The sequence below is a fragment of the Nesoenas mayeri genome (assembly GCF_963082525.1).
Source record: "Nesoenas mayeri genome assembly, chromosome: 3".
NCBI classification, from domain to species: domain Eukaryota; kingdom Metazoa; phylum Chordata; class Aves; order Columbiformes; family Columbidae; genus Nesoenas; species Nesoenas mayeri.
Window position 1 is genome coordinate 105,484,237 of NC_137544.1, and position 27,970 is coordinate 105,512,206.

The 27,970-nt window shown below is 40.4% G+C and overlaps 1 protein-coding gene across 25 annotated transcripts in view; it reads right to left on the bottom strand.

The window, feature by feature from the left end:
* Positions 1–27,970, bottom strand: part of NRXN1 (neurexin 1) — a gene marked incomplete at both ends in the record, with an annotated part of 724,694 nt that overhangs the window by 266,226 nt on the left and 430,498 nt on the right. For 3 of the 25 annotated variants that reach the window (XM_080342505.1, XM_080342504.1, XM_080342503.1), the window contains one exon: positions 17,123–17,360. The exons of the other annotated variants lie outside the window; for them this stretch is intronic. In XM_080342505.1, coding sequence (XP_080198631.1) covers positions 17,123–17,360 — 238 coding nt within the window. Of the gene's footprint in view, positions 1–17,122; positions 17,361–27,970 lie in introns of those variants that run through there. 25 annotated transcript variants of the gene reach the window in all.

Consider the following 27,970-nt stretch of genomic DNA (forward strand, 5'->3'; position numbering starts at 1 on the left):
GAAAACACAGGAGTACTTCTTTACCCTTGTAGTTTTCTCATCTCTGATTCATATGGCCTGAACCCTTCTCCCAGCAACAGGAGGATTTAATTATGTTTTGATGAAACTATGGCAGATCCTAGGCTGAAGCAGCAGAGCAGGCATCAGTTTTTCAGCCAGCAGCCATGAGCGGGTGGTACCGTCAACCACATCTACTCATGTCCCTTTCAGGATTAACTACACCTGGATCTGGGTCATACCTACACCAAATGTTGGCCTCAGCATAAACTCAGTAGAAAGAATCATCTCTAAAGCCTTAATATGTGCAGAAAACACCTGTGTTTGTGAAAAACAATGGTTCTCAACAGAGTACAGCAATATCTGCTACCATAAGGAAATTCATCAAAAATTATTATCTAGTTTAGGACAAAGCAGCCTTTTATAGACCATAAGAGTAACTGGAACACACATAACTTATTCCAATTAGCTGGAAGTCCTAACATAGCAGGTGGCAGCAGTGCATCCATTACTATAATGTGGAAAATATATGGTGCATGGCAACAGGCAGTTGTATTTGTCTTGATTATGGAACCTGAAAACAGTACTTTCTATCCTTTCTGCTGTGGAAAAAAAATAACTTTTTCTGACCCCAGCATGGAAATGAGCCTTGAACAATGCACACAGGTGACACTTTCATGTTTCTTCTGCTAAATGAATACCAGGACTAAGACTCTTCTATGGAGAGAATTGTGTTAAATACCCATGACAACAGAGGTTGATTGCGAATAGAAATAGAAAAAAGTCAAAAAGAATTTTAGGTCATACAAGGACTTCAAAATCTCCTGAGCAAAAGAAGTGAAGATGAAAAGATCCTTCTGACCATAATACACAAGGCAACCATAGCTTGTGTACTAATAGCAGTTAAGAAATTATAAATATTTGTATCCTTTCCAGAAATAGTAAATATTTGTCATTATTGCTCTGTACCTGTGCTGTAATTACAGTTTACCTGTAGTCATTGCAGCCACAGGAGACCTGGATCTAAATTCTGCTTCAAACAAGCCTTTGTATCAATGGGAATTTTCTGAACAGAGCAGTTACTGCATCATTCCCATTGATGCCTAAATGATGGGAGATCAAACACGAGTAACCAGATTCACAATTTGCTACATTCCGCACCCTTCTATTGTTAGACAAAACAAAAAAAAGCTTTTCAAAACTGGAAATGAGAGATTCTTGCCACATGCTTGAACAAGACATTAAAAATCTCTGAACAAAAAATAGCCCAATGCTCTCACTGACCCTTCAGCTTAGCCATATTCTAAGGCAGTGGATGACAATGTTGCAAGTGCCTGACCTAAGAGCAATATATGTAAATCCCTTTTAAAATAGCAGTTATAGAATACTATTCTTTATCCATACATTCACAAAATGTTCTCCTCAAGATTGCTGCCAGCCCTGCAGGAGGCAGGGAGGAATTCTTAATTTACAGATGAGGAACCTGAGAACCACTGATAATATAACAACCTTCCCAGAGGTGCCCCAGCCAGTGCACCAAAGCATGGGGAGGTCTCTGCTCCAACTCCTGTGCTGCTCAAATATGCTACGTCAATACTCTCATGCCAGTTCATGGGATGTACAGACAGCTAAAATCACAATTCAAGAGATACAAGGCATAGTAACAGCATTGTCCTAATGCTTGCAATGTCGTATTAAAAGGAAAATGCACACAAACACACACACACATATAATATATACATACACGTATGTGTGGATGAGATTGAAGACTATCCTACCTCAAAGGGCCATAATTTTGAACCTAGTACATGTCAGAAATTATAGTTGAAAACAGCTGAAGGTTTATCACAAAACAAGGCAACAGGCTTATTAAAGGGTTGATAACACTGGTGAAGAAGCTGGTGTAGCTGGTATGTCCAGATAATCCTGCAGATAAAGATTTCCAGCCTCTTCTGCAGTCTCTGCTTTTCTTTATAGGTCCCCACTCAACATATTTACCACACCTGAAAAAGACTGATTGAACCCCTATGCAGGTGGATTTTTTTGAAAAGTGTATTTACATAAGAGGTGAAGCATTACTTTCTTCTCTCAGTAAAGAATGTTTGATAAAATGAAAAAAAAAAAAAGTATAACTGGTTTCCATTTAAAGTAATTTTCCCTTATAGGAACTGGGTAAATGACCAAAAATTGTAAGTATAATCATTTTGTTTCGCATGCATGAACTAGTATATGGGACAGCTAAATGCCAACTGGTATCATCATCACGCCTACCAAGCTAAAATACAATGTTTTGTTATTCTTACTAACCGTTTGTGGGGGAATTTTAATTCTGAAAGCAAAAGTGGCCTGTAAAAAATATTCTGTTATTAGAAATTTTACAAGAAAAAAGTCAGGAAATGTTCTTGTGTATTGTTAATTTAACTAAAAAAGAAAGACAATGTTGCAAAGGAGAAGAAAAATTATGCACAAGTAGAGGCCTACACAAACTTTGAGCAAGGCTTCTAGCTTGTTTTCATTTATATTTAAGATACAAAGACATTTTAATTAAATTAGCATTTATATGGAGAGTTCTCAATTTAATGGAACATTTAAGAAATAGCCAGTATATAAAATGACATCTTTTAAATTGCTAAAATACCTGGATAAGCTTTCAGGATGTGTACCTTTCACTTCATGGATAATTCATTTGGCTATCTCAGCAACAGCATTTAGCATATACAATTTTATTTGCTAAAGACTATTGCTACATGTGATTCACAAGAACATAAGATAAGCAGCAGTTTAGTTGCAGTGAAGGCTCTGTGTCTGCTTTCTTAAATTAAACAGGACTGTCCATGTCTTGTGTGACATGTTAGCTTCCCACCACAGCTCCCAGTTGAGGATGATGGTCAAGCTGAAAGTAGAGCATTAGCTCACTGACACACCAGTAATGTTCTCTTGGTCTCAGAGTTTGTGACTATGTAGAACATATTTTATCCAAAAGTTCAATCGCACCTTTGATGAAATAACTCTCACAGACATTTGAAGGGTTCCACATCTTCAACAGGCCTGTCAGCACAAATGCTGCAAAAAGCAGTTTAGATATCAAACTGAATTGGAAATCTTCCTGGAAAATACAGATTCCAGTCACCGATATTAGAAGAGGATCTGACCTAGATGTTCCGGGTACCTAATACTAGACCACAGTTGACAGCATCCCTCTGTATCTACTGGTGTAGACGCACCTCATAGCTAAGCCCAATGAAAGAAGCGTGGTGGCCTGCAAGCCATGGCTGACAGCAGCAAGAGACAGTTAAGAAGGTGGCTCACTCAGCCATTGCTTTATACACAATATCTGCAAACCTCATACAACATTTAAGTTAATCATTTTCTTATTTTCAGAGTACCTGGGTAATCATGGCAGAGAAAGTTTCTTGTGCACATTATTATACCTCCCAAGAAGGCCAGAGGTTTTTCCTCTGTATGGTGTTTAATGTTACAATATATGATTAAGAGCATTCAGCTTAGATGAATTTGCCTATAGCTGTGAGTCTCAGTCTTTTTTTTTTTTTTTTTTAATAAGATCTTGTTGCTATTGTCTGATTGTTTTACTTTCATGTAACACATGGGATCTAGATTTTTAGACACTGGTGATGCAGGTTAGATGGACAGCACCTGCATTTATACACCATACTCACCTGCATTGTTTTACTCTTGTGATAAATACTACATAGCAGACAAACCATTTTAACGTCACCAATGAACTATCCACAGGACTATCCTAGAGAACCTGTAACAGTGTGTGCACACTCAAACAGGAACTAAAACAAGCTCACTGACTGAAATACAACACTTTGAATCAGCAACACCAAGTGCCAGTGATGATACTACCTGAAAACCCAAGTCTGAAATGCAAAGGAAAACCAGGGAGCCATAAAGCCCTCTCCTTTTAAACCTGCTACAAAGTTGGTTTCTATTTCCTAGAAAACTCCTAATAAAGCATGAACTTACTGAGAAATTGTAATCTGTTTTGCCCTTACCAGAATTTAATACACTCAATCAGATAATTAAATTTGCAAGACTTCAAGGTAAATGTTCTGGAGGGTCTTTGGCTGACTAACTGCAAAAGAAACTACAGAGACAATGCAACAGTGATTTAGAATTAAGATAGAATAGCTGAACATGGCAATACATCCTGACTTCTTTAAAAGGGTTATCTATTAACATTAGATGTACATGGGTTAATTTGAACTACTTTCATCGCATATATTTAACTCCTTGACAATTATGCAATATAGCCCAAAATGTTTGGATTGTTCTCTCTGCTGAAATCAAAGACAAGAAACATTTTATATATTGCTAAGTGTCTGTCCAAGAACACTTAATGGGTTCCGATGAAGATGTAACAAAACTATATCTAAGATAATGGAAGAAGCTGTCCTCCAGCTGGGTTTATTAGGAAATACATCAGTGTTAAATCTTAATCCATTCTATAAGAAAATAAGCAAAAGAGGTATAACTGTAGGAAAAAGAATAGTCTTATTATAAGGAGATCTAAGAATACCTTTATTCCAAAATTTTATTAGAGGTGTGACAGACTGTGCCACACAGCGAAAAAGGTCTGTGCCATTAATCAAGGAATCTAAAATTTGATAAAATGTGTGTGTGTGCAGAAGGACCATTTCATAAACATATTTAAGTGAATATGATGTAATAAATTCAGCCTATGGACATGTGCTGAATAAATATTTATGATAGCAGTAAAATGTACCAGAGGTATTTATTATTTCAGAGTTTTCTCCATGACAGGCAATGATCTATTTTCCCTTCTAATTACAATTCAGTGCTGCATTTTTATTTTTAGTTTTTCTGCTGTATATATGCACCAAACACATACTGTATGAAAAAAATAACATTTTTAAAATGCCATAACAAAATAAAAAGCTTCACACCATACTGCTAATCTGGATCTGAGGGAACGCAACAGAAAATACAGATTGACCTTGTGCCTCAAAAAGCTACTAAAATATCTCATTAAGTTCCTATCAGACAAAAGTGATGCTCCCTGATTTCTGATATCTTTCTGCTATCAGCGAAGAAAATTATAAAGATGTTAAAGAAACAAAGGGACACTAATTCAAATTTTATGGCTAATAAACCTTGCTCTGAGGGACTAAGCAGACTTCATTGATGCAGAGATTTTGCAGTGGGCAAATTCCATCCAGACCACTTTTATGCACATTGTTAGTCTGTGCTCCTCCACTGGACTCACTGTAAAACCTGGATGATCTTCAGCCCCATTGTCTGCCAAATATTTTTTGCAGCCCCTCCTGTCTACAGATATCCCTTATGCCAATGCAATATGAAAAAGGATTTCAGTACATGAGGAACAGCTTATTAATTTTACACAGCTCTTGAGCTATTTTGAAATCTACCCTGGAGAGTACTGTCAGCAGTAGAGAGTGATTATTTCCTCAGCTTTCTTGTCTTTTTCTATTCAATCCATCTGCTTAGCACAATAGGTTCGCAACCTCTGACTGAAATTTCTAGACATCACCGTAACACAAACTAATATTAAAAATTATAACATCTGCTAAGATAAGAAACAAAACACACACGACATGATGCATTACTCAAAAAAACCCCCATGAAATTATGAAAGAACATTAATGCTGACCTTCCCTCTGTGACTGTTTTGACTCCTCACATCTATTGGCATTACATACAGTAAATCACACACTCACTGCAAACTAAAAAGCCTTGTCCCACTCATTCTCACAAATAATGGCCTGTGAAATCATTCTGATGAACCACTAGTTATCCTAACAGTCCTACAGTAATATATGAAAGCAACTAACCCTTTCAAACAAAGCTAGATGTGCCTTCACTGACCGAAATCCTTACCCCATTCACATTCACTTAGGGAACAGAGAGAAAATATCTCGCCTACTGATGCCGACATTCAAACATCCAGAACAATTACATGGAGAAGGAACATTGAAATGGCAAACAGTATCTGTAAAACAAAATGACATGATGTGAAGCCACCAGTTCAAATCTAGACTCAATGCATTATGACTGCCCTTCTGACTTAATAGGCATCAGATACCGTGAGCAACTGGAATTACAAGACAAGCAGAGAACAATATTTAAGGGAACTGCCCCCCATATGGCCCCAAAAATGTAAGCACTGACAGGGACTTACAGCAAAAGACAGGCAAGTCTCATCTGTCAAGGCATGAGAGCTCTAAGCCCGGTGTACTAGCATACACAAAGATCAGCATTTTATGCCTTTTCTACATCTAAAATAAGTACAACAGCTCTATCAAAATCAAACAAAATAAGTGAGAAAATAATCTCTGTTCAAAAAAAAAATCACAAGTTTTCATAAGGAGAAATATATATATATATATATTTTTTTTTCTTTCTTAAACAAAGGTATGCTCTGCCTGCTCGACCCATTTTCCTTTTCTTCTTCCCCTCCCCCATTTCTTTGCATCACCTTTTTTCTTTCCTTTTTTTTTTTCCTTTCACGAATCAGTTCTGTTAATCCCACCGTATGACCTACACACTGAAGGAAGGAAGAATGGTGCTTGTTCAGTAACTAGGACATCGTTTTAATGGTCCTGGGTCTTAGTATTAGCACAATACATTAGAATGAAACAGCAATAGGAAACTCTGTGAGTCTTTGTTTAATTCCTTTTCCCATTTCAGGCGGCTGCGTGACTGATGGTTAGATGCTTGTCACATTTAGGTAGGTAAAGCTGTGTACTCCTGAAATAAAGCAGACTACTATTCATTACCAAGCACAAGCAAAAGCTGAACAGAATAATCCTTAACCTCTGCTGTGCTTAGTTTTTTGTTTGACACACGGCTGTGGGAAAAGCACTACCCAATGAATTGCTTGTGGAGGGATGACTGAGGCCTGGCATACGCTAAACCAGCATGGAATCTGCTCTGAGCTATGCCAATTGACAACAGAGCATTTCACGGTCAGGCCATGCCCCACATACGTCTCTTATATCATGGGCAAATGCACAAGAGACACAGAGGGACTTTTCAGATGGCCACTCCACTCACTGCATGATTTCTTTGAGTCATTCAAGAAAGAGCACAAATGAGAAGCTGATTTACTGTGCCTCCACTCCTCTCCGTGAAACAGGAATAACCACTCCCGACAAGCCTATTGCCAAGATACGCTGTGGTGCTCTGGGGATCCCATTGCTTCTGCAGGACAAGGGTTAATGTATGTATGACATTTTTCACCATGACAGTTAGAAACAAGGGCGGAGTTTAGCAATGTTGAACTTATTTATGCTAAGTATCATTTAGCAATAATGGCTGCTCCTTTTCTCCCCCCAGTTCTCTTTTTTCCAAACTATACTTTGGCAATTAACTGACCCTAGAGAGGACGAATGTACCATCACACATTATATGTATAGGCAAATTGAATCCTAGATTACATGTAATTCTTTTTTTTTTTTTTTCCCCTAAGTTTTTCTTCCAATTCAAATAACACTTGGAAAAAGAAGAAAAAAAAAGGGGGGGGGGGGGGGGTGCGTGGAAGGGGGAGTGATTACCAAATAGCCAGCAGAGATCAAGTTAGTGACTTGAAACAAAAAGAAAATACTTGCAAATTACTGACATATTTATTTACTCACACCACATTTGCTATGACCAGTTTAGGATGAGCCTTTCTCACGTCTCCAGCAGTGACCTTGTACTGAAATACTGACAGTCATCCCCAGTCCAAGTGCCAGAAAAAGCTATATGAGATATACAAATTGCACTGAAACCCACCTTCCCAAAGGCTAAGGCATAAGTCCCCTGATAGGCAATTTTTATCCTACAAGTACAATGGATAGGATATGAGGACTCTTCATTTGAGTCACATGCAATTTATATCAGTGTTAATATAACTACCATATCTAAAGTAACCACCTCTATAGCAGATGTATCATTTTTTTCCTCATTTAATTATTTACCTTTGCTGACCTCAGGCTCCTGGAAACTAAGCTCCTGTACACTGTCATACAAATTGCATTTTCATGTGTATAATCATAGAAATAATGAAATCACTCCCAACTACAAACTAAAATCTAAGTGTCCGAGTTGGATATTTACAGGTCACTGTTCTCAACAGACCAACAATTCCTCTTATCTGCGTGCTTACTTACAGTTTTCCAATGTCTTGCACAGTAAGATATTCAAACATTTCACTTTAAGATGCTTGCTTTTGTTGTTGTTCCTGAAAAATAATGTTGTTACTATTCTTTCTTCAGCAGCTACTCCTTCTAAATGCCATATAGTGGATTTTACTACATTCATGTCAGACAACAGATAAAGCTGTCAAATTGTGCTGAATGATGAAAAGCAAACTTTATGAGCTAATGTGGAGAAGATTTCTACAAAAGTTAAAAATTGCCATTACAAAAAAGGTTCTGGCTTCAACCTTAGTGAATGACTGTTTTTCTTTTAGAAGTCAGCACAGCTGAAATGAGCATTTGGCCTACATACCCTCACACATAACACATTCTAGCCAACAACTTCTAACAAAAAGACGTTTCATGTTTCTTAACCACAGACTTGAAAAATAAATTATTCTAATTGATAGGGCATAAAGTGAGCTTAAGTAGAATTTCCAAGGAATAAAAAATTATTTGGAAAACCTTCCAAATAATACAATAATGGTAGACTTCTCCTCCGCCTTCCCTTGTCCATATAATGTTTTATTTAATTCCACTTGATACAACAGGTTATTTAGGAAGATGGACATTCACAGCATTTCTGTGTTTTTTTTCAGAATAATCAACAGCAGTATTGGAGAGTTGCTCTGACTGCCAGGGTTGGGGTGCATGCCCTAGGCAGACTTAAAACCCACAGCAAGGCAAACTGCAAACACAAACCAGCCCGAGAAGAACATGGGTGGAAGCGCTGGGCTTGGATGGGAGCCACAGCATGTTCTGACCAACTAGGACACCAGGATTTGAAGACGCATCCATTTAGAGACAGCCAAAGGGGCTAAACTCACATCTGTTGTTTTGTCACAACTCCTAAAACCCTCTCTGTGGGCACAAACTATCCAAACCCAAAATAACAGCATGATTCAATTCATGCTCATATGTTTTCCATAAATATGGCAATTCATTATTTTTGCTGAAAGTGCCGTCATAATTCTTGTCATGGGAAATAAAGCAAATGCATCCATTAAATGCACCAAACCTATATTAAAAATACATGTGTTTGCATTATTATTTGCAATAATTCATTGACAGCTTAAAAAGCATTGTTTTGGTGGAGGGAGACCACATCAGAAGTGCTGTGTGCATGAGGGACATCAGATGTGACAGAAGCACAACAGATCAGATCTTGCAGTGGAAATTTTGTGCTTGACCTCAATAAGAGCAAATCAGGCCCAGGCCAACAATCAGAAACAGGCTCTTCTTTACCCCCCAATTCCTTCACACCTCCTCATCTTCACTGCACAGTGAGAAAGAACCAAGCTCATGGTTGTTTCTCCCCATTTCCTTTCCACCTGCTTCCCAGGGCTCTAGAGCTGTTGTCACTGAGAAAATCAACCAGCTCCAGCAGTTCCACAATTAAATCATGGATTAAGACTACATTTGCCTTCTCTTCAAGGCAGAGAAAGCTTCTAAGTTTTTTGAAGTTTCTCCAAGTCTAGTCATTCTCTGCTCATTTTCATTTTACAATTGCAGATGAGCTGAATTAACAAAGTAAATTAGAGAAGTCCTAACTCTGTTGCAGATATGCAGGGATAAAAGAACATATTTGGAAAGAAGTCAGCTTGCTTTAGAAGCATGTTGGCGTTTCTTTGCAGATACAGCTGCAGTAAAAGAGTGCTAAAGAAAGAGTTAACACTTCTGTCATTTCTGAGTAGGTGTCTGAGTGCATCCTCCGCTAAGGCCCCAAAACAGCAGAATGATCTGAGCAAATATTTTATTGCTGAGCCCTCCGTCTCTCCATGCTCAAGCAAAAAGCACTTCAGGAAACACCTATCTATGTATTTAAAAGGAATACTTGTCATTGTGCCATTTAGAGTGCAAATATGTAGACTATGCATATTCCTCACCCCTTCAGCAAGCCCTGCCTCAGCTTCAACCTTGTCTTGCCTCCTGAGATTCGGGATCAGGCATACCATGTAGCTAAAGTATGTGTGCTGTTTTCTTATCAACCAAGCCCCAGAAATGGTAAAGCTTTTTTAGTTTTATCCTACTTCCAGTGCGTAAACCAGTCACACCCCTCAATCTGGGCTATTTTGACAGATTTGGCCAGTTTAGTGCTTGCAGAAATTCAGAACAAATTGCTGCAGTTTTCTACAGTGATTCACTAATCATGGGCCAGAGGTGGTGACTGCTCCTGAGGGTAGCATCCTCCCACCACCTTATCCCAGCTCTATGGAGCAACATCCACCAGCACCACTTCTTCTCCCCTTCTCCTTTCCCACTTTATTTCACTGGCCCATTGTTTCTGTCAACTAAGGGGGAAAGGAATAATTAATTTTATTGTTCTGAACAGTTACATCTGTGGTTAATGAATATGGTAATTTAATATTTTTACCATTTTCAAGTCTTAGAGAAATGCTCACTTTTTCAACTTAATACTATAGAGGAAACAACTGTGATACACATGTGTGTGCTTGCACACAAATGTATATGAATCTATGAGAAATGGGGGGGTGGGAAATTACTTCCAGCTATCCATGTTGCTATTTAGGAAGAAAAAAAAAAGTCTAAATGATGGTTAGTACATGGCCTCACTTCTTTGTTTTTTACTTTTAACTTTATAGAACAGCATCATTATTTATAAGACACTTTCTTTCATCAAATCAGACTGTTCCATTCTACTTACAATCACAGCTATATTCACAAGTCAACTTATTATCACAGCAAGATCTATCAGCTCTGCCTACACTGTATTTACAAACTAGAAAGGAAGTTGTTAGCATAGAAAAAATTGCTAGATACTGTGGCAGACCTGAGGACATAAAACTTAATAACAGACAGATAAATTAACTGATATTGGGAAAAGACAAGAAAGAGGTCAGTAATGTCATCTTGATTACCCAGAAAGGTTAAGAACTATTGCAAACTTTGACCAAGTAGAAGAAAAAAATATTAACTTCAGTGAACTACACTACATGATCCATTGAAAATATAATAATCAAGCAGATCATCCTATGGTTAACTATGGTAATGGCCATTTGTGTGAGAAAACTGAGACAATATTAGGACTGTAGGATTGGTTGTGCTTACTTATACTGGGCATAGCAGTTGCATATCAGAGTTTTGTCTACAGAGTTCTTCCCTGGACTAAAACGAAGAGAAAGACATTCCCCTTAAAGCTAAGTCAACTTCTTGCTATCAGAAAAAAATCCATCTTTGAAAATTAGAAACAGCAGGAAGTCCACTGTATTGAATGCTAAATTAATTTCTTCTGATAACTTATTTCAAACTGTATTTGATTAAAAGACAATAACACATGCTTTAAATCTAGAAAAACATGGTTACTGCAGGCTGAGGCAAAAGTGGTGTTGCTGATAGGTGACAACAGAGTGTTGTTATTTATTTAGCTCTTGTAAAGGCACCCCAGTTAATCAATAGCTGTGCATGTACTAAGGCAGTAGGGCTTGTATAAAGATGCTTATCAGAAATCCATAAGCAACATTCCACTTTTGATTACAGTGCTCCAGACTGTCCACAATACTGCTGAAGACTGTATGCCTCTCTGACAAACCATATTGACAGAAATAATAATATAGAAACCACACTTCCTAATATGCATATCTAACTGCACAGCAAATTAACCACTATGCTGACTCAAATTGCTTTGTTATTCATTTTGTTCCAACTGATGTTAATACTTTGGCAGTTGATGGGGATAATAACTGATGGAGCATATTGGAAATTTTGAAAGGGAATATAAAATTTATGTAATTTAAAGTCATGGAGAAAGCTGCTATGCCTTAGAGTCTTAACACATGAAGACATCTCCATTGTATCTAAGAAGTGCTCAGAGCAGACCTAGTGAGCATTTGAAAATCCGTGAATGAAAAGGAGATACAAAAAAGAGGACTGTGATACACAAACAGGTTTGAAAACAAAAAAACACAACACACACACACAAAACCCCCACAACATTTCCAAATATCTCTTTCTAAAAAGCGGCAATTATAACATGAAGATGAGACTTTTTTGCTTCTACCTCTAATGTCACATTGAGTAACAACACTTGAACATCTGGAAACATTTACACTTGATGTTTTAATCAAAATATAATCCTTTTCTGCAACATAATAACCACACTCTAACAAAAAAAAATGCCATTTCCTTTACCTTAACACCTAAAAACATTTGTTTTGTTATCATTATATGTAGAAATAGCAACTCCAGTATATTTTAAAAAAATGTAAAAGGCCATAAAATTCTTTTTACCTACACTAATAAGTCTTTCCTTGTAGTTTTCTTATGAAGATAAAATGCTATCTATATATCATATGTACATCTTACAAAGTTGTTTTGGTGATATTTTTCATGGTGATGGTATAAATGACTTCACTGCGGTGTTGCAATTCTGGTCCTGGTATTCTTACTGAGCAAAAGCTCCTATGGAGTTCAATAGGTATCTTCACCAAACAGGGGCTGCCTGATCCATCCCACAGCCGGGTACTCCAGTAACAGAGATCTGGTGATTCTGCTACAGAATTCTCTTTAAATGGCAATACTGTGGAGAATCCAGCGCACACGAACTTCAGCAACAACAGTGAAGCAGAGACTGGAGGAAGCTGGTCTAGCTCAGAAGTGGGAGATCAGTATGCACATCCCTGCTGCCTCATCACATTCTGGATAGAGAAATGAGGAGGAGGGAACCTGCTTCACTAACACACCATCCGGGTGCTCAGCCTCAGCTCTCACCTCCAAAACATGTCAACTTCCTCAAAGCCCTCATTTTCCAGAAACTCTTCTTCCTGCTCAGAAGCTTTGCTTTTGAAGCACTTTGTCAACACCTCTATTCAATCTCTTAAATTCCTCTACTGTTCCACCACAAAGGTTCCTAGCACTTTCTCCATCCCAAACTACCACTTTCTTAATAACTGCCCCCAGTACTCTATTCCCTCTACATCAGACTACATCTGCTCCTCCTAAACCATTGGCTGATATCCTGGTCCTAAGTCTCATAGAGTCAAATCCCTTCTCACACCATAGCCCAAGTCCTTAAATGCACAACCCCTACATATACTGTTCACTTCTTTCTTTTCTGCCTGTAAGAACATATATTGCATTCGCTCCCAATTTTTTTCCTCTTCTTTGCAAGCACATGCACATACCAGCATGCAGATTTCACTAATCACCTACTGGCTTCTATTCTGGCAGATTTAAAAACCACAGAATCAACTTACATTTATCAGAAAACAGCCTGAACAAGATCCTGAGAGCACAGAAAAAAGAAACAGTGGTAAGAAATGGACACACTGTACTTGTCATTTGGTCACTGAATGAGGAATTGAGGATTAATAAAAGGTCCAGACCAGTAGAGACCAAAGAGGTGTTTGCAGGAAGGAAGACGGTGCATGAGGATGATGATGGCCATCCACACAGCTATGCTTTTAACTTTTTACTTATTCAACATGCAATTTTCACTTCAAACATAATCCATCATGTTCCTAGATTCTTAAATAAACTGCCTTTCTTCCTTTAAAGTTACTGAGAAAGTTGCAATGTCTTCCCTTTTATGAGGGCTTTGCCATGGACAGTGCATGTTTTTGTAATACAGAAGCACTGCAGTTATGAGCTACTCTATCTACTAAAAAAAAATAAAATAAAATTGTATGGATTGCATGTTAGATAAAGCTATAATAAAAGTGATAGCCTTCTTCTTAAATGGAGCAAGGAGATTTGAACATAGATCATCAAATAACCCACGTGCTGCAGAGACCACTGGCAAGTGCTGAGCAGCCTCCGACTTAGATTTGTGAACATTTGTCTCTCTCTTCTCTGTACTTCTCTTTATGTTGCTGACGTCATGATGCAGAGAATTATTTTCTTATTCTTTCCTGTGGTTAAACTTTTGAATCTTTCAGCCATCCTTCACCTTCCCGAGTTAGAGTCAGAAAGCAAAGTCGAAAAATCATTTGGCCAAGCTTGAAAGATGTGTAATTTTTACTTTTAGCATTTAAAAAACTGTGTGCTGAACTACTTATTGTTTAATAGAGTGAGCTAACTGCTTGGCTGGAATTCTGTTTATGTCCCTGTGAGGCACAATCCTGTCCACTAAAACAACGTGAGATCATACTACTAATCAAAATCCCAGCAAAATTACCTAATGAGAGTGTCAGCAGCAAGATTGTGGTTTGGTTTTTGAAAATGAGTGCAAAAAATCCAACCACACTGGGCTTTTGGCTTTGCTTGTACTATTAGCTGGAATTGGGTTGGCTCAAGGAAAACTGAAAGAATTTTAAAAAATCAAAGCATTTGCTGAGATGATGAGGATGGCAGGGCCAGCTGGTACCAGGGGTAGAGGAGGAGGGTGTGGATGTTCGAGGACTGTGGTGAGATTTATTGAATGCCTGGACAAAATGATTGTTTCTCCTTCCTTTGACACTTCTGATTCACAATACTAGACAGCAATGCCTTCATCAGTGATCGACTAATCGACCTACCCTAAAAGCTCTTTTCGACTTTTAACAGGTGTGATGCTAGGAAAAGCTGACAAAGAAACAGATATGAGGTCACCATGAAGACTGCAACGTTTACATCCAATCACATTAGACTAGAACAAAATAACTGCAAAACTGAATGCTGAAAGATACAAGCCTGAGAATCAAAGTCTCACACTCACCTGGCCAAGCAAGGAAGGGCTGAGACATTGAAGAAGGGGACTCTGATGCCAGAGTAAGGAATAAGCACCCACTACCACACAGTCCCCTCTGACCAATGCATAGTAACGCAGTGATGGGTTCCACAGAAGCTGTGCCCAATGCTGCTCAGCCAAAAAGTGCTTCTGTCAGGCTAAGAGAAGCAAATGGGAACACCTCTCTGAAGAATTAATACTGAAAGGAATTAGATGTTTTTAAATATTAACACATAGTAGAATTTCTGATGAATGCAGAAAAGCAGAAATGTTTAGAGTTACCAAGTGAACACTCTGAAATCCCTTCTTATGATATGTAGCATCTGTCATTTTGTAAAATCATCTACTTAACTTCTGGAGAGGCTCCTGGGCTTCCCTATGAAGTCCTTAAGTGGCAGCTCCACCACTACATTTTTCATTTTCTTTATCAAGACTAGTTTCTCCTGAAAAAGCTGCCTTTTTACACCATCAACCTTTGACTGGGTCCAAGGTAATGTTTTTTAAAATTGGCAAAAAAGTGTGATTTTAAAAAGCATTCTAAGGAATGCTGGCACCTCTCTTTTCCCTTCATTCTTATAGCTTTCCCTCAAATTACTAGCAATCCCCTAAATAATATGGGTGGAAATTTGAAGAACAATAAGCTCATATACATATATATGCACATACATGCATCTTTAATTTTCCCCTTTAAGGACATACAGTAGAGAACATGCAGCATTCTCAATCTTGTACTGCCTCAGTGCATTATAGAGGAAAGTGGTGGCCTGAATTTCTCACTCCTTTTTTTTTTTTTTTTTTTTTTTTTGGAATTAGACCATCTAACTTTCTACTCTTTTTTTTTTTTTTTTTTAATTAACAAAATGATTAAGAAAAGTCAACCCTATGCACTTTGCTTTTTATCGCAGTCAAGTATTAAAGGCTATTTAGCAGACAGTTCAAATTTTCAGGTAAACAGTACTGTCATATCCACTAATGCTAGCATTGTTAATTACTGAAAAAAAAAAATCAAATAAATCCTTACTACTTCTTGCCTGCAACTAGGTCATCTTGCATAGAGATACAAAGGTTAAGTATAAGATCTGGTTTTTATTTTACAAAGCTTGTAAATGACATCGCATGATCGTGCAAATGAAGCAAGGCAAGATGAGAAAATGAAGAAGAATGAAGCTGTATAATCTAATCAGAAGCCAACAAGGGGTTTTTTTTATCCTTTTTTTCCTCTCTCGAAGACAAAGGGAGGCTTTGGTTTTAAATCCTTAAAACACAGTCTAGTGTTCCGCTTTCTTTCACAGCTTTTGGTAACGCTGAACATAAGCATATCTATTTTGCATATATTTATGTACAGGTTCACTAAGCATGTATGCAAAAAAGAAAGAGAAAAACTGTAACAGGGCTGTTTAAAGGGCACTGAAGCAGCTTCCTGTGACTTCAGAAACTAAGTACTGGATCACTGTAATTCTTAAGCAAAATGTGTTTGCACCTGGAAGTAATTTTATCTCCGTTCCTTGACCGCTACAGTGGGCATTACTGCCCATTCTCAGTGTCCAAACGCTCGCTTCTTCCCCTGTCCCCTGTATAATTAGCTGACCTTTGCTTTAGTTCATCGACTTTCGACCAAGGTAATGAATTGGAAGTAGGCACGATCATCACCAGCAATTTAAGCAACACACAGGCTCCCTCCACGCCCCTGGCCGGGGTCCCTGGGCGCGCTGCCCTGCCTCTCCCCGCGGCGCAGGGCTACAGGCACCCACTGCGGAGGTCTCCGGGCTGGGGCAGGCGAGGGCAATAAGGAGGTGATCTCACTCGGGAGCCGCGGCTCCGGGGATGGAGGCGCCTCCGTGCTAGGCTTCCCAGTCAGTTCCGTTCGCAGAGGGGTGCGGAAGAGTCGCCCCGCGCCCACCGACCTCGGCGAGGCTCCGCGGGGCGCCCAGCACAGGTACGCCGCCGCTCCCCGGGTGTGCACGGCAGCCCCGGGATGCACCGGCAGCGTCCTCCACCCGCCCCCGCCCAACTGAAGGCCAGCCGAGCCCCCCGCCCCGCCCCGGCGGCGGCTCCTTGTCCCCGAGCCGGGAGCGGCGGGACGGGCCCGCACCTCGCCCGTCGGGGCGCCCAGCTACTGGCGGGACCGGCCCCGCAGCCCTTCTCCCGCCGCCCCTCCGCGCTCCTCTTCCACCCCGGCCAGCGGGGTCTCGGCAGCCCGTGCCTGACCTCTGCGGGCGGGCGGCACGGCGCGGCGCACAGCCGACCATGCAAGGTACCGAGCGGCGTCCGAACCCACCGTGTCCGCCTCGCAAGGAAGCCGGTGACCTGTAGATAGCGATAGGCACTGAATGATGTTTGCTGCTGCCATGGAAATGGTGAATGTGGTGAGCGCCCAAACTCGAGGCGCCCCACGCCACCCCAAGGAGGCCGCTGAGAGTGAGCGGGACTATCCAGAGCAGGGCCAAGCGGCCCCCGGCGTTGCTGCCGCTGCTGGCGGGTCCCGGCTCCGGGCTGCCCCTGAGGAGCCCCCCCATCCTCCGGTGCACGGCGAGCCGGCCCCCGGCGTCCTCGGGAGGAGCAGCAGCCACAGCGAAGGAGGCAAACTTTGGACAGAGGCGCGCCCGCACACCCGCACACGGCGCTGGCTGCAGCTCACCGCACCAGGCGAGCCATCTCTGCCCTTTGGGAAAGCTTATGAGGATCCTTTTCTCCAGGTCTTCTTCTACCCAAAACAATCCGAGACATAGTCAAAGGCGGAGAATCCAAGCAGTTCAGAGCCTTCGCAAAGAGGCGGAAGAGGGGAAAAGCCCCGCGCTCAAACAAACGCTAGTTTCAGCTTGCCCGGGGCTGGTGCTCATGAACAATACTCCACAGTTGCAAGGGCTACGAGAGTGCCAAGCATTCCCCCATCCTCAGTAATCCACAGTGTAGGCATTCGTGCCACATTTCTGCTAAGAAGGAAAAAAGGGGATGCCACTCCATCAGCCAGCGCTGGGAAAGCAGAGAAAAATCAAACTGCTGCTCTTCCCTCCATTCATCTCCAAACTGGTGAGCCCTCACCGAGCGATCTCTCCCGGCGCGCACACTCACACTCACACACACACACACACTCGCACACGCCGCCAGACAATAATCAGGCTGCTCCGGCAATCTCAATGGTCTGACTATTGACTGTAATACCCGAGGATGTTTTCAGGGAGAATAGTGCACGCTTATGAAAGAAGCTGAGAAAAAAAAAATGCTTGCGAAGAGCAGGGCTATGCAAATCTGCAGTCTCCAAACAGCAAATCGCTGAAGCTTGGATGCAATGCAGAGGACGAGCCTATGTTAAAGAGGGAGGCTGAGTTCAGCTCCCACACAGTCGCGCTGCCTCTGCTCTGCCTTGCGGGAGCCGAGCGCTGCCAGCACACGGCTCGGGCGGTGCGGAGGACCCACACCACGCACATGCCGCTCTTCCCCACCCGCCACCCATCCGCGCCGCCAAGTCAGCAGCACGGCAGGAGCATCTCCCCTGCTCTGATAGTTCAGGTGTACCCATGTCTCGAAAACCCAGTTTCATCTTAAAAAGAGCGATTTCGGGTCTTTTAATTGGCCTAAACTTCGCCCATGAGATGTTTCCCTGTGCCTATTCGAGCATCGGCTTTGATTAGCCGGTAATTACACACAGGGCGCCTAACAAAGAGTTACCGGTGTTATTTTTTCCGGCACTACTCAGCTATCGCACCTCGGCTGCCCACCGCGGCCGAAAACTGGGTTGAATAACAGGTTTCTGAGCTGATAACCCCCCGCACCCCCCCAGCTGCAGGGCGGCGCCGGCAGCGTCTGCATCGCCCCCCGGGTGCGGGACCCCGCCGCCGCACTCCCGCTCCTGCCCCGAGAACGGCACAAAGAGCAACCTCCCCCCCGCAGCCAAGAGTGGGAGTTGTCACGTTTAAAAACGAAGGTCTGCATTCAAAAGGAAAACATTTCACCCCTGGGCGGGTCCTATGCCCCGCCCTCCCCCCCCCCCCGGAACCAGCGGCGGGAGGCTCAGCCCCTGCAGTACCACACCTGGGCGCAGCAGGGTGCATGAGCCACACGCTCCCGGCGCTCCTCTCCCTCCTTTCCTTCCCTTCCCTCCCCCGTTTCCAGCCTGCCGTATATCTTGTGCCTTCAGCAGCATGAGCTCATGGGTGCGGGTGCGTGAAAGGGAGAGGGCGAGCAGTGGGTGTGAGAATGCTTTTTTATACATTTCGCGTTAGTTTAAACGAAAGCCACTGCAATTTGCCGAAGCGTTTCCTAATGCACACGGAAGGGAAGTCACAACCCTTACTCAGCTGCGTAGGCTTAGGGAAGAGAAAGGCGTTTCGCCCTGCTTCTGCTCAGCCCTGGGCGGATTGCTCCCCCCGGCGAGGGGCGAGGAGAAAGGCCCTTCACCGTGAGGCGTGCCGGGGACTGCACACCGCGGCGACAGGACCCCCCAAATCCTCACAGCAGGGGCGGGGAAGCGGCAGCTGCTGCCCTGCCTCGGGGGCGGAGCGTTTTACACCCTTCCCCGCCTCGCTGCACCGCAACGCAGCCTCGCCGCGTACTCAAAAGTTTTGCAAAGACGCCAAGGTAAATGCTAAAAAGAACTTAACGCAGTGATGAAAGCACTCAGGGAAAAACACCCCCCCACAACCCTGGCTTAGCGCTCGTTGCCTTTCAGCACACACACGCACTGGAGGAGCCCGCAAAAGCGAGAGGTGGCAGCAGTGGCTCCCCGGCAGGTCCCCACCAACCCAGCGTGGCACAGCGGCCGCCCCCGGCTTGCTATGGGGAAAAACAGCTTATAAGGAACTCGGTGACTTTTCCAACCTGTCTCAAGAAACCTTAAGTGTAAAAGTAAGAAGCCCCAATTTTCCAAACTATCAGCTTGCAACTGCCATGCACTGCCACCTCTCAAATAAAATACAAGTTGCCTATGTTTCGGAGTTAAGAAAAAAGGAAGAAATATTAAAGAAATGTCAGCCTGAATTCTCCAACTCTCCTAAAATTAAAGCTCCTGATGTATAATTCCTGTTCAAGCAAGTAATATGTGTTAGAAATTTTATCCATAAAAAACCTAGCCACACTAGGTTTTCTATCCATCTGACTCAGGAAACAAAATATTTCAGTCAGTCACTGGAACTAGTTTATCAGTAACGTGTTCACAGGCTGCTGCCTTTTTAGAAACATACCATAGTTAACCGACTGTTCTTAATGATTCTAGACATCCTACAGACAAGTAACTTAAAATTGTTTTCACTCCTCTCAAATAGGAAGCCAGTATTGCCAACTATGTAACGGTACAGTTGGCAACACAGTTGTTCAGATACAATTTCAGTTGGCAAGTCCTGTCTAGACTAACTTGTGCTCGGTTTTCCACAGATTCCTCCAGCCTGATCACAGTTTGTTCAACTAAGATTCACTTGGGTGTGGATACAATAGGACTTTGTGTAAGCGTTCTTGTCTGTTGTTGGATATGTTTGTAGCTTGAGCACCTGCATTTAAATTCTTATTCCATCTACCATCTACTGTGTCAGGGAGGGCTGAAGTGCTTAAATATCAGGGACAAATGAATAAAATGTTTAGGTACTTCAAAGGTACTTCATTAAATATTTTACTGAAGATAAAAAGGGTGTTCAAGTGCTCAGCATTATTAAATGTGTATTATTTATGCAGTGCACACATATAACTACCACTGAAGTTTAAATCTGTGTTTGGAGACTACTTAGAGGAGTTTTTTTCATTGGGTAGATTAGAATAGGTCATTTTTAGGTGTTACATTATGGTGTTAGACACTATTTAGGGACTGTTAAATTAACAGATTATTTTGCTGCTGTGTGTCCAAACCAAGAGTTGCGGACACAAAAGCCAATCTCCACAAAGCTATTTAGGCATCTAACTCTTATTTAAGTACCTGGTTAAAATGTGAATGGAGAGACTGATGCCTAAGTAGCTATCTCTTTCTGGACCTGGCAATGTGCTCAGCATCTTTTATGTACTAGCTCTCATTTTAATAACATTTGACATTTTCCTGGCTCTGCACTCTGAACCAGTGAAACAAACAAGAGGGGGACTATCCATGTTTCAGGGAAGAGAAAGGTGATCTAATGCAGTGCACAGGTGAGAAATGGAGAGAAGTAATTTGCAGAAAAAATCGTAAAAATATTTAAAATTGAAAGAATAATGGGAAAGTGAAAAGGAAAGTGAAGAAGGGAGTGTGTATGTAAGCAAGTGAAAGGCACATGGGGACAGGAAGGCAAAAGAAGGAAACTCCAGGCAGTAAAATCCTCTCTTGCTCTTTTCTCTTTTTTTTTTGATGATAACAGCAAGCACTTCTTTCCAATTTGAAGCAAATCTTGGTAGTCAGATACTTCTAGTCTTTTCATGTTTTATTTAAAAAGCTTAATTGGGTGTCTTAGCAGTCAGAGTTAGGCTTTTTAATGAAAAGTAAAAGCATCTGCAAGTAAACATTATGAAAACCAATGGTAAGCAGCATTTCTTATTTAAAATACTTTCTATTTTACCCCCTGCTAACATAAGAGTGAGTATGAATCTTTCTTAGCTGAGAATTAGATGAAGTTGAAATAATCTGGTTTTAATCCCCAAGGGTACAGAATCATGTACTACCAACACAATCATCATTGTGGTATCAGTCTGCAAAGGTTCACTCAAAGAAGGAAGAAGTGGTACAAAAGAAGGCAATAAAAAAGTTTGTGTAAATAAATACCCTAAAAAATAAATACCCTATTGCAGGCAGAAAAAAAAAAGTGTGAAAATAAACCACAGTGTTCACAAGGTAGTTTTTAGTATTTTGGAAACTTAGCTCAGTGAAGCTAATTTAACAGGGTTTTTAACCCCATTTAACACTTACCCTGTGCAGGTCACATTGGTAGGAGACGTGATTTTTAATCAAGTTATTTCCACCAAGTGAACTCTGTTCATACCAGTAGGTTCCTAAACTTATGAGCAAGAATATCCTTGTAATTGTAAAAACACATCTTTTCCTGGCTTCTTCTAATGCTGTTAACCTATAAACACCAAATGGTCCTAAAGAAGATTTATACAAACAAAAATAGTACTTATATGAGTGTAATTTACTTTAGCTCCTCAGATAAAATCAGATACTTCTTGCTGGTACAACCGTACCTCTGTCTACAACATCTCTCTACACCCTGATTCTTGTCAATACATCCATCTCAGTTAAGATGAACAACTTTGGTGGCACCAGCAAAACTTGAGTGCAGACCATGCCTTAGGCCAGTAGAAGCTGCCAGTTAAATTCAGGGCTCTTTCAGGTTAAGTGCTGCCTTATGCAACCAGACCTCTCTGGCCACCACTGCTGTCCAGGGACAAAATCCTGTATTTAATGTTGCAATATCCACTCTTAAACTCCTGAAGCTAAAGTGCTGTTCAGCAAACTCAGATAAGAAACAAATAAAAACCCTTCACAAATGTGTATCTGTATTCAGGGAATACTATTCAATGAACACTTTTAACACATTTCCTTTGTTTTTCTATTACAACTTTTCCCCACTACTGGGTATAGAATCTCATTTAATTTGAAAACCTGTGGACATTTTGTGATTACAATTAAGCGGGCCAGAATTTATGTTTATCCATTCTACAGACAACAGCTTAGAGCAGAAAATGTTCAAGCGAATGTTTCCACTTACCACTATAACTTATGAATTTAAGGACCTATACACAATATTAAACATGTCTGATTTTCAGACATTTCAATGTCTGATAACATCAGAGTGTTAATTTTCCCCTTTTAAAGAGCAGAAAATGTTTCTTTCAAAAACCAATGAATTGCAAGATACTGAACGTAGACCTGCCACAGCTATAACTGTGACCAGTTTTTGTCCTAACTCTACATAACTTAGGGCAGAAACCCTTTGCTTTAGAAAGGAAGCCAATAAATTTTATCATGTGAACTACTGTGAGACATGGAACGTAAAAAAAAATATGATTCTAGGAGAGATGGATGGTATCTCTGTGAAGTCATAAAATAGGCAAAAATGCAAACATTTGGTGATCATGTAAAAAAAGGGGAGTTTACAATGGAAATGCTTATGCTGCTTTCTCTGTAGTGCAGCTATTCTCTCTGTATGTATAGAGCAAAATAAATCCCAGTACAGTTAATAAGTCTTCTGTCCATAAATCTGTCCATCCAAATAGGCTTAAATCTTAATTTTAAATGTTCCTTGACTCTGTGTGTATAAAGACAGAAATAATCTCTTTCTCTCTATTCCTCACTGTCAAAAGCAAGCTGACTTTTATTTTGTTTCATTTTATTGAAACCATGCACATAAGCCATATCCCTTCAATTTAGAATAGAAGGAGCTGGCAGGAGAACATTTTCCAATGGGGAATTTTGACTCTGAAAGGAAGCTCTCTCTTGATATGAAATAGCCCTGGTTTGTCCATCAATCTTCAGGGCACTTTGCCAAGTCCATCTACCGTGACTTGCGTTAGCCCTGGTTTGACCTGCCTCTAGGAGGATGGCTCATACTCCACTGGGGATTGTCTTCTGCTGGCTGCCAGTGCTGCAATATAATTTCATTTAATATTTTCTCTTATTTTTTGGTCTAGCTTTGCACAAAGGGTGCTAACGCTTTGCCTGTGTTCTCCTTTCATTCCAATATAAAGCCACAGGAATTAAGGCCAAATCCACATGTATATACATGGAGGTATTTAAGAGATTTGTAGTCCTGTTTCAGGCAGGGCAGTCTGTTCTCATTCTCTCTGGACTACTGCATGAGCAGTTAATTCTACGGGCAATTAGACTGCTGCAGAACCTGCAAAAGTTTCCCTGATTTCTACCAGTGATGCTGCAGGAACTGGCAACTGCATTGCTGCAGAAATGAGAAATCCTAGATTACAGCTTAATTGCTACTAATTTGAACCTCTAAGCAAATGCTCCAGCTAGGGACAAAAAAAAAAAAAAAAAAAAAAAAAAGAGATTGCAAATTAATAATCAAGAAGTTTGATGAGATTAGTGACAGATGTCACTAACAGAACCCAGGTGTTCTGCTCTTTTGTATCCAGTACCAGCACATGAAGTATATGCAAAAGCCTATTTGTTTGTAACAGCCTCCAGAAATAGGAAAAGTGTGTCTGTTGGGTTGTTTGCAGCTCTTGTTATTGCTTACCATACATAATACCTGAGATACTAAATGCCATGTCAGGGCCAAGCTCACACTACACTCAAAGCCTAACAGCCCTAAATTGGGGAAATCGAGTTTATAGCCCTTGTGAGGCAAAGTTGATTGCCTCTTTTTTTTTTTTTTTTTTTTTTTTCTTTCTGGTGGGAAGCCCACTGGTAGCCAGGAGAGCCCTAAATGATGTTTGTGGAGTGCCTACAGTTAATAACAGTCAGGAGTGTCCTTTTAAGCAGATTTTCTTGACAGTATTTCTAAGATATCCCATCATGATTCATTATCGTCACTCCTCTCCACACTTTCCTGGCCCTGGTAGAGAAGAGGACACACAGCAGAGTTCCACCTCCTGCCTTCCCTGAACGCATTAGTCATGTACCAATATTAGCAAAGAGAAGCAAGGTCCAGCCTGTTATCATTCTGTCCACTCTTCTAGTTCAATACATTGCTTTAAACTCCAAACAGCAGCAGTGTAGAAATAACTGATTTTAAAAAGCAGATTTATAAGAAGACTGCATTAACTTTTGGCATTCATATGTTTAAAATGTCTAAATACTTATTTAGCTTTAAGCTTCTTTCTTCCCTGTCATGCCCACCCCCACTCCCTGAAAAAGTGTCACTATTGTGCAGAACCTGTATTGTTAGTAAAGCCAAGTGAATTTTCTATAGCTGAGTTATGAACATACAGGTTTAAAATGGAAATGCTGACATAATCTTAAATGTAGTGGCACAAATACTGCCGCTGCAATAATCCTTGTAATCTAATATATTAGCCCTGGGGGATGGAGACTCAATTGCTGGTCTCAGACAGCCTTTCTGAGGCTCAATTCAAATTGCATAATTATTCTACATCCTTCAAGATCTTTAAAATACATTTCAAATGCAGTACTATACATTCCAAAGTATTTGTTCTTCAGAGATTTATTTGACTATATTTTCCACTTTAAGGAGATATATATGACCTCAGAGGCATGTGAAAAATCATTAATCAAGTTTATACTGTGTAACACTCTTTTGTGTGTGAAAGACTTACTTTTTTCCAGATTTCCTCAGTTGTGTTGCCAAGATGATTCCCCCAGAGAGCCATGTGTTTACCTTGACAGGTGTTAGTGAGATCTGCAGAGTCTCAGTGGAATTGTTACTGGTTGCTTTGAGGTACAGTAGAAAACATTAAGTCTGCAAACTAATGAACTTACCTTATTACATTCTAAATAAAATAAACCACAGAGTACGTTGGATTAATCTACTAATGCTTTTCTAATGAAGCTTTTATTTGGCATATGGTGTAGTCTTGCTATTTTCTGCATATAGCTAGCACAAGCAAAAAATCAAAATAAAAGCTACATGTATCTCTTCTGTTACACACCAGGATCAAAATCCTCACTATCACAATTATTTTCAGATTGCTATTTTGATAACATAACCTATGATTAACTTGCAAGACTAAATGGATTTTTAAAAAAGTCAGATTAAAAAAAGAAACAGGAGTCACCACTGGTAGAAGATAAAAATACAACTTGTGCTGCTGTTGTTAGGGGAAAAATATAAACTGCTGCTGCTAACTTATAGTTACTTTGCAATGCATTCCATGACCTGTCCTGAAAATGTCAGGGAATCATTACCTAAATATTGTAACTTCTGGAGTTAAATAATCATTCCTTTGTTAGTTTATTAGTGTTTTCCAGCCGTGAGCTGTAACTTGCTGTGTTTTTGTAATGTGTGTTAGAAGCAATAAACAAAAGGTGTTTTTAAGAAAAAAACAGTAAGTTTTAGGAAAGGTGAAACAAGACACCATCATTGCTAGCCACCTATGCCTTTTGCTTTTAATTGTTGTTTTTTTGTTTGTTTGTTTTCTCCCTATCTGTGTACAAGATCAGAACACAAGAAAAAACACCCCTTAGTAACATTCATCTTCTGGGAACACAATGCTGAATTTAGGTATAAACCCATAATTGCATCACAAAGAATAGCAATATCTCACGTACTTCAGTATATATTTCAAATCCTTGAATTCTTTTTTTTCAGTTTCCCACATAAAGTTTTGCTTTGCTTCCATATCTGCAAATGCCCATTTGAGACAAAAAAGATCTTTCCATAGCCAAAGTCTCCCTTCCCTTAATTTACTTCAACAACAAACTAGCAGCCAAGTTTTTGTAGAGGATAAGAAAACAGATACAGTGAAAACAGATACAGTGAAAACAGAGTGAGAACATAGTTTTTCTTCCCTTCAGCACTAGCAGCCAGAAACAGTATGAAAGCAATGGATCATGAAGAAAAGCAATTTCCTACTTCAGGGATTAAGCAATGCCCTCTTTTGTAATGTTAAATGAAAGTTCTAGTTACTTTTTTTTTCAAGTAATTCTGATTTTTTTCCCCCCACTTAAATAAATAGTCACTAGAGAAGCTCTGACAGAGTCCCAAACACGTCACTTTCTAGCCAATCAGTAACACAGATAAAACGATTTATGTTCTTCTTTAAGCAGGCCTATTGATAGAGCAAGAAAAATTAAGCCACTACAGAATCATAGAATCACAGAATGTTAGGCATTGAAAGGGACCTCAAAAGATCAGCTAGTCCAACCTCCCCATCAGAGCAGGAACACATAGATGAGGCTACACAGGAATATGTCCAGGCGGGTTTTGAATGTCTCCAGAGTAGGAGACGCCACAACCCCCTGGGCAGCCTGTTCCAGTGTTCTGGCACCCTCACTGAGAAGAAGTTTCTTCTCAAATTTAAGTGGAACCTCTTGTGTTCCAGTTTGCATGCATTACCCCTTGTCCTACCATTGGTTGTCACCAAGAAGAGCCTGGCTCCATCCTCATGACACTTACCATTTATATATTTGTAAACATTAATAAGGTCAGCATTCAGTCTCGTCTTCTCCAAGCTAAAGAGACCCAGCTCCCTCAGCCTTTCCTCATAAGGGAGATGCTCCACTCCCTTGATCATCTTCATTGCTTTGCGCTGGACTCTCTCCAGCAGTTCCCTGTCCTTCTGGAACTGAGGGGCCAGAACTGGACACAATATTCCAGGTGTGGTCTCATCAGGAGCCAAAGATAACAAGTTAAAATATCTGGTGATACATGCATTCTGTTCTTTTCCTAAAGACAAATATAAGGGATTCTAATATAGAAAATATACAGACTTTTGTTGAAGCATTAAGGACAGCTACCTACATTTTACTGTCACAGTACATGTCTCTCATCCAGTGGCACCATAAAATTAACTACTTCTGTAATGATACATGGCTAGGCTACCAGGTGATGGACCATACACTGATCTAAAAACATCCTCCACTTCCCTCTGATAGTATGGAAAAGATGGAAGTTCTACATCTGCCTCTGCCGTAGCTTTTCAAGTGCAACCTTGGGCAAATCACTATAAACCATTAGTCACTTAATAGCTAATTGACAAGCTAGGTCAATGTTATCAGTCACAAGGATAAAGATTATTTGCATGAGTAAGGCTTGGCAGAATGACACCCTTCACACCAACGCTGAGAGGTTTCAAAAGCTTTCATCTTCAAGCACTATTAACCAGCACATTGCAAGATTAAGTCTTCTACATTTACAAGTTCGTGTCTACAAAGCTCTAAGAACATTCAGTGTGGCATTAAAACCAATACTGTGTTTAAAGTACTTTGAGATCGCTTCATGATAAATGTCAATGTTTATAATAATTATTGATGCATGGGCCTCCCACAGTTTTTATACATAGATAAATGAGAATCCTGTAGATATCTGATCAACTTTGCTTAATGGGACAACTTGTACAGGAAAGGATTATCACTGTAAAGAGGCTTTGTTGGAGCAAGCTCATTCTCCTTAGCATATATGCAAATAATAGCTGCAACTATCAAGAGATTTGAAACACAAAATCATTTAATGCATACCTGCGCTTTGGTTTTTAAGAAATTACATTGAAAATTTTCCTAGCTAAGACAAGGCACCTGCTATATAATTAAAATGAAGAGTCA